Here is a 7974-nt window from a genome sequence, read left to right on the forward strand (position 1 = left end):
ACAAGGTAGATGACTTAAATTAGCACGCTTATATGCTAAAAGGGAAGCCCTTTATAAGGCTAACCCTTATAAGCAATATGCAAGGTGTTGGTGAGCGGATGATAAGGGTTTTGTAAGGGTATTTGGGCTACCGATTACTCAAATGTGGTAGTTTTATATAAGGGTTTTTAAAAGCAAAACAAAGGGTTTCGTCTGGCAAAGGGTATGGTGAGTTAAGCCTTATGCAATACCCTTATAAAACCCCGATAAGGGATAGCGGGCCGGTCCCTGATCGTGCCCCCAAATAAGACAGCGGGAATAGATGGCGCTATAAGTGTTTTGTGGTACTTAACTCTAGCGGCTCAAGGGCTACGGCCGGAGACTTTTGATATGTTCACCTCCTAACTAGTCCAAATAAAGTTACGAAGTCAAAAATTCATTGGGAACAGAAAAAAAACCAATGTTAGCTTAGATGTTTAATTACAAAGGTTTTATCGCTTTCCACCAACGCGAGGCGCGGACTTCTGGCTCACTTTAGCGGCCTTGGCCTTGGGGGCAGCCTTCGCCTTCGTGGGGGGAGCGGTAGTCTTCTTGGCGGCCTTTGTGGACTTCTTCTGTTCCTTGGCAGCCCTGGGAAAGTAAGTAAATATTCTTTATTGCACCAATAATTATACATTTTTCATATGAACATGTAAAACTACAAAGAAATTAAAGAAAAGGTAAGGTGTTGATTACTAAAAACAAGTACAAGATGGAGGCCATGGAGGGCAAAAATACCCACTTAAAGTATAAATTATAATAATCCTGTGATTTTGCTTATAGGTTTTTTTTTCTCTGCAAGGTAAATAAATATTTAGGTTATACTGAACACATTTGGGACTCCAGAATCTGTGGGCTGTGTGTTGTTTGTCAGTAACTAACAGAACTTTTTTGTAAATATGAATAAAAACTTTAAAACAACTTATTGAAGATGAAATTCACTCTAGTCCCAATGATATGGGACAGAGGAAGCAGAAATTGTCTAAAACAACTAGTGTCCTTTCTGGGTTGGTAGGACAAATGCGTGGTCAAATGACAGGTGCTTTCATGAAAACTAGTGCCAGTAGCAGTACTAATAGGGGATTTGACTACTAGTCAAATCAGTTTCTTTTTGCGAACTGTCAAAACGATTTTGCTACATGAAACACTAGCATGTGACGTCACAATCAAATTACCTACTCTTTATAATTTTATACGGGTTTTTAAATAAAAATTATGTCTAAAAATAACTGCTGTCTACGTTTCTCTATTAATCTTTTGGTGCTTAGTCAAATACCCTATTCTTGGGATTAGGTTGCCAAAACAAATGTCACACTCCTTCAGCATGCAAGTACTCAGGGTGTCCACTACAAACCCAGAAAAAAAAATCTCGACTTCCTTTTTTTCAAATTTCCCTGACCAAAAATGCTTACATTGAAACTTGTTTGTCGTACAATATGAACATGTTTTATGAAGATATTTTTAACCCAAATCGGTGGCAAACAAGCACACATTAAGCGGCCACCATCGCAGACACATCTGATACACAACCATCCACTGAGTAGCAAACATATCACATTCTGGTGCCCATGTCAGAAGCGAGTTCAGCAGCCTTAGAGCCCGCACCCCATGTGATTGGGACTGCCAAAAGGTTGTGACTTTGCCGTCTCAGGAGATTTTTGGGCACAAATGGAACAGCGAGTCTAAACCTTCATCCTACCAGCTACAAGACAGTCTGTATCTCCACATAAAATTTTGCATGTTGTCACTAGTAGAGACGAAACCAAGTTGCTTATAACAATCGGCAGCTAATCATTTTATTTAATACATAAAATAGAGAGATTATTTATTTATAATACCATGAGAGTATACTCACTTGATGGCCTGGTCTCTCTGAGCCTTGCGCACCTCCGGCTTCATGTTCCTCTTGGCCATAATGTCACTGAGGGAAGCACCAACAATGGCTCTCTGGTATTTCTGGCTCCTGCGGGTGCGCTTCTTGGTCTGCTCTTCTTCTTGGCCCTTCTTGAACTTGCGCCTAAAGACATTTACATTTTTATAAAAAAATGAAGAGTACAGTCGCTGTCCGATATATCAGAGCGGCCGGAGTGATCACAAATATCTGAACACGCCTCTATTGTCAAGGCGTTAGTGCATCCCGGCTGCTCCGATGTATCTGACGGTGACTGTACACTGATAAGGAATAATAAGGATTCTAAGTGCCACCAGTTCGAATAATGATATGCAAGTCTCCTACAGTTTGGTTAAATTTACATAAACCATGAGAGAAATGTGTTTGAAACTGTGTATGTTAAATTTCTACAACTAAGCCCCTCACTTTCCACTGATTTAATATTGGGTCAGCAATGAGACTTTAAATTCTACAAGACCCTTTCAGCTATTAAATTTAGACCTCTGAGAGTTGTGGGCTTATTGTGATAATAGGTTTTGTCTCTTTCACATACATGCAAATATCAAAGTAACAAATAAGGAGGAAGAATTTTATGGACAAAAATGCTGAATTTAATAAACATACTGATGTTATTAGTACTTAACACTCATTCCAGAGTAACAAGTTTTTTTTTGCAATTTTAGTGTACTTAATAATGTCTGTCATAAGATTCAATTACTATAGCAGAAATATAATTCAAATTCATTTCCATGTACAAGGGTAGCAGGTTACAAGGTAAGATTGAAATTTCCACTAGATTAGGTTAGAACCAAATAACAGAATATTGTAATGTTACCTGTAGAGCACAGTCCATGTCACTTTACGAGGATTCCTCCTCATCAAGTGGGCGGCCTCACATTTTGAGTTCAAGAACGTGAAGGTCTGAAACAAGCACGAAAAAGTGAATTAATGAGGATTGTCGAAAATAATAGAAAATACTCCTACGCATTTACGTAGAGAGACAGTAACTATCCTAATTATTCGTGAATTAAGTATTTATACCTAAATAAACTGAAACGGGTAAACTTGGTTCCTACTCAAAGAGGTTATATTAGGACCAATGATGTAAACATGATTATTATATTCATTTGCTGAAGGAACATTACATTAAATTCCTTGTCTTTGAACTAGAATTTAAATTAGGGTTTAAACGTAATAGAATATTTACCTTTCCATCCACTTTGACCATAGTTTTCCCATGGCCGGGATAGATCTTGTATCCACTATACGCGCACAGACCGATCCTGAAAATAATTCAAACATAGTAAGAAGGACACACGGATTTTGATTATTTCTTAAATTGAATGAGAAATTGTTTCAAGATTACACAAATACATTAAGATATAAATCAGAATTTGCGAAAACGTACTTCATTTTGAATTGTCAAACGCGAAAGAACTGTCAAACATGTCAAACATTCGGAGTTGTCACAACCAAACCACAGAACAGAAACAGAAAAATTACTAGTATTCAGTATTCAGTATTCATTTATTTCTTGCTTCCATGGTACATTTTTGGGTAGTATTTACATATTTCTTATGGTATCACATGGACCCTGAATAGGGTGTAGCAAATACAGATAATTAAATTAAATTACAGTTACTTAACTATATCTAGTGGCTTTTACAAACTTATAACTACGTATATAAACTTTGTATATGATATAACACAAAATTATTACTAGTAACAACAATAATTATAATATATATGTATTAGTGAGTAGTGAGATGAATGATAGTTAATCATATTAACGCCAAGTTCAACAACATGATAAGTAACAACTTCACGAGTTTTGAAATAGTATTTATTTATTTAATTATAATTGCTTACATGTATGTACATATCAGATAATTGACGCGGATAATTTCCTGTATTTGAAGCAATGCACATTAATGGTTAACAAAATTATAAAAAAGAATTATTTAAATTTAACTATTATATTATAGTTGGTCAAGCAAATCTTGTCAGTAAATGGAAACAAAAAAAACTACACTCATCCCCTTCTTCTGGGCGCCAGCAACAGTGCAAGACAGAGACAGCCCCGTCTACGCCCGAAATGAGACAGTCCCTTGACAAACTATAATACTAAACACTAAACACCATTTTTTAAACTTCTCTTGTTGGTAGACTCTTTTAGATAATTGGTGTTTTTTTATCCTAGCAGCACAAGAAGATCGTTCAAATTCTACAATTCGCCATATTTTTTTCCTGATATATAAAATAAATAAATAAAGCGAGTATATTACCAATATGATAACGAAGCGATCAAAGTAGGCATATATAATTGCTTACATTAGATACTGGGAAAAAATTCCTGCATCATTTACATCTCAGGCTATAAAGTTAATTCATAATATATGCCATGGATTGATAGTTTGTTTCAAAACGTTCTAACCTAAAATATTGCAGTCGCAGTCGGTCGAATTGAAAATGAATCAAAGTTGTGTTATCTAATTAGTTTAAATAAACAAAATACTCAATCCTTTGCAAATTTGTATTAGTTAAAGCGTTGCAATGTTTTGTCCAGATTTTTCTGAGTTTCAGGTAATGTAAATATGGTTTCTAAAATTAGAACAGGCCGGTAGTAATCATTATCGAACACTAAATTTGTTTTGATATTTTGCCACAAAGGTGAATCTTACTAATCAGAATCTTCTAGGCATTTGTGATTGTTTGTTACTAATGCTAATAATAAAAGCGTACTTATTATTATACTGTTACACCTGAAAGAACGAAATAGGTATCTATTTGTATTAACAAAGCAAATAATCGAATCAAACCTTGCTTTATTTTATTGTTTTAGGATGTCCTGAAGAAGATGCGTGTATTAGACGACAAGATAGTGTATGCACTTAATACATCCATCCCCACAGAGTCCTTTAGAAAGAAAATAGATGCAAGCTCGGCATGTGCAGACTTGTACTCGCAGATTCAGAAGGGGCATACCGACCGGGAAGTCGTCATTAAAAATTGCATAGTGTCTACGGCTGATAAGGTAAAAAAATTAAGGACAGCTAAGGAAGAGAGGCCTGATGATTATGATGTTTTGAAAAATTTAAAGGCAGAACAACGAAAGGTAATTAAAGTTATTCTGTATCACGATAAAAACGATCACAAATAATTTTAAGTTATTGCAATGTCAACCTTTAAATGCAAATTAAAATATTTCCTTAGACTTATTCTGATCACTCAAATAATCAGCGTCCAGTGTTTGTTTTTCTATGTAGTTGTAGGCTAATTTACTTTATTCTGTAATAAAAATGTAAAAAATATGCATATAGAACCAGGCATATGATAAGAGTGTTAGTGTTAACAGAAGATAAGACAGATTCAGTAGGACTATTGCATAATCTCCTAAAACCAGTACATTGTTTCATAAACACCTGCAACATCTTAAGTCTCATTCTGACACATGGAGTTGAAAACAGAATTATGCATGTGTTATACTTAGGTAGCTCGATTTATACCTACAGATGAAATGTTGTGGCTAATTAAATGTCTTGGCAGTTATTGATTGGTTCTTGTAATTTCAATATTTTTCCTGAAGATAAAAAACCAGACAAGTGCGAGTCAGACTCGCCCACCGAGGGTTCCGTACTTTTTAGTATTTGTTGTTATAGCAGCAACAGAAATACATCTGTGAAAATTTCAACTGTCTAGCTATCACAGTTTATGAGTTACAGCCTGGTGACAGACGCACAGTGGTCTTAGTAATAGGGTCCCATTTTTACCCTTTGGGTACGGAAACCTTAAAAACATTGTATAGAACATTGGCCAGACATGTGAGGAATTTTATATTTATATGCCCAAGTGCTTATTTTTAGTCAGCCAACTCTCATGTAAGTTGCACATTGCCAATAATGCTGTATGCTGCAATGCTATAAGGTTCATCAGTAATAATATAGTTCTTAGAACTTTCTTCTAGGTTGCCAAAGGTCATGGACCAATCCATCATTAAAATAAAACCACAGGAAACTAAGTGAGTATCAGGATGGCGGGTGTACATCAACAAATGGAGCTGCGGTATACGTCAGGAGTTAGTGCTAGCAATGTGCCAAATGTGCGCCAAAATTGGAGCAATGTGCTCTTTAAACTCCAGAGATATTTAAGATATAAATGACGTCCGCCAACCTGACGTCAGGTTGGGGGGCTCATTTCCAGTTCTAGCTAATGGCTGCCTACTCAAGGGTGAAAGTACTGCCTACGGTTAGTGCTCGCAATGTGCTTCCATATGTATGAAGCACAATCAAATTCAGAGAGTGGTTAAAGAGTAATATGGAATTGAATAAGTATATATATAGACGCCTGCTTATTTGAAATAGCAATGATAAAGATATGATTTGTGATATCGCTATTTCAAATAAGCAGGCGTCTATATATATATAGTACGTCATTTATATCTTAAATATCTCTGGAGTTTAAAGAGCACATTGCTCCAATTTTGGCGCACATTTGGCACATTGCTAGCACTAACTCCTGACGTATACCGCAGCTCCATTTGTTGATGTACACCCGCCATCCTGATACTCACGAAACTAAGGGATTCCAAATGGTGATAGGTGTTAAAATATGTATATTTATTATTAAAATATATTATACATTATGCTTATAAATATTATCGGTTTCTCGACAGCTACGTCTTCTGCAAACTGAACTGAGTGTGGAAGAGGTGATCCGTGAAAAAACAACAAAGCTGTTTACAGAGAAGTGTAGAAGCTATTATAAGCCTGACAACTTATGAAGACTGAGAATTGAAATAATTGTTTTTGAGCCTATAGTGTATATATTATAAATAGATTTGAGTTAAAAGTTGTTTTGTTGCATTTAATGCTTAATCTAATAATATCTAAAGTATACAACACTTATTAAAACCTGCAAGCAGTAGCAGCAATTTAATGACTACAATGTTTAGGCTGGTATGGCTCAATCACTCTTGTCATGTTCTACTTGGCTGCAGCAATTGCTTCTTTTTCGTCCTGCTTGGCATTATATTCTTTGTGGAAGTCCATGTTCATTTGATGGACAGATTCTCCTCTCTTTGCTGCTGCCTTTCCTGCCATAATGGCCCCAAAACTTGCAAGAGCAGTCAGGATCATGAGAACATTTGCGATTTTTATGCGAGCTTCACTGCTGGACCTTTCAATAATTTCAGCTCTAAAATAATACAAAGTAGATTAGTTAATTGTAGCAATAGGTGTTGCAGCTTATCAGTTGCAAATAATACAAGGTTGTTATGTCTACGCTCACAGTGGAACACAACGCCGTTGACCTTCAGATTTTTCTATAATCACACTACAATTAGACAACATTGCATAACATCATCATTTCCTAGAATAAAACTCATAATTATTAAGCTTGGACGAATCAATGTACTTACGAGACAAATGCCGGGATTTCCTCCTTGCTCTTATACTTCTTGGTCCAAACAAGGACAAACTTCTGAAAATCTGTAGGTCGGTATCTCTTCGACATAGAACCAGAAGACGAGCTCGATGCCGGTGTCGAAGGCGGGGTGGCTGGCGTACACATCCTTCTCACAAAACATAACGCAGTTGTTCTCGGAAAAAAGTGTTTAATCATTTTATAAACGTGCACACTTGCACAGTAGTACTTTGCTCAAAACAATGACAAAGTGTAGTGTAGTGTAGTTTTCCTCCTTCCCTCTTGCTCATCATTTGACACTTCACACTTTTGACAGTCGAGTTGATAAAGTATGTTACACACGAAATGCAACTTCGTCTGCAAATCAGAAAAGTTCGTGACGTAAATGATCTAGGACCATAGAAGGTAAAGGACCATATAGAAGTGGCTTACCGTAGCGCCCGTGAGGGACAAAACATACGCAATGCGACAAGCGACAATATGATTGGTCTAGTAGATTTGTAGCTCACCATAAACCATACAATTTTACGGTGGGGTATTAAAAAAAATGTAAGACTGTAACAAGGACAAATAATAATAACGCTTTCTATGCTACTCCTACTGAAAGATATTATACATAAGGATAGTCTTATGTATCTTTCAGT

The 7974-nt window shown here is 36.1% G+C and overlaps 3 protein-coding genes across 3 annotated transcripts; 1 reads left to right on the top strand and 2 right to left on the bottom strand.

Moving 5' to 3' along the window:
* Positions 1-442: 442 nt before the first annotated feature.
* On the bottom strand, positions 443-3402 carry LOC134743645 (large ribosomal subunit protein eL24). Its single transcript, XM_063677225.1, has 5 exons — positions 3318-3402; positions 3117-3192; positions 2745-2830; positions 1874-2035; positions 443-609 (listed from the first exon to the last, which is right to left on the bottom strand). Exons 1-5 carry the CDS (start codon positions 3320-3322, stop codon positions 471-473), a joined length of 468 nt encoding a protein of 155 aa, XP_063533295.1. The 5' UTR covers positions 3323-3402; the 3' UTR covers positions 443-470.
* A 935-nt stretch (positions 3403-4337) lies between these two features.
* On the top strand, positions 4338-6759 carry LOC134743647 (protein MIX23). The gene is made up of 3 exons (XM_063677227.1): positions 4338-4492; positions 4752-5024; positions 6582-6759. Exons 1-3 carry the CDS (start codon positions 4463-4465, stop codon positions 6687-6689), a joined length of 411 nt encoding a protein of 136 aa, XP_063533297.1. The 5' UTR covers positions 4338-4462; the 3' UTR covers positions 6690-6759.
* LOC134743646 (UPF0389 protein CG9231) lies at positions 6505-7580 on the bottom strand. The gene is made up of 3 exons (XM_063677226.1): positions 7326-7580; positions 6880-7102; positions 6505-6820 (listed from the first exon to the last, which is right to left on the bottom strand). Exons 1-2 carry the CDS (start codon positions 7526-7528, stop codon positions 6892-6894), a joined length of 414 nt encoding a protein of 137 aa, XP_063533296.1. The 5' UTR covers positions 7529-7580; the 3' UTR covers positions 6505-6820; positions 6880-6891.
* Between the last annotated feature and the right edge of the window lie 394 nt (positions 7581-7974).

This window comes from Cydia strobilella, chromosome 8, assembly GCF_947568885.1.
Source record: "Cydia strobilella chromosome 8, ilCydStro3.1, whole genome shotgun sequence".
NCBI classification, from domain to species: domain Eukaryota; kingdom Metazoa; phylum Arthropoda; class Insecta; order Lepidoptera; family Tortricidae; genus Cydia; species Cydia strobilella.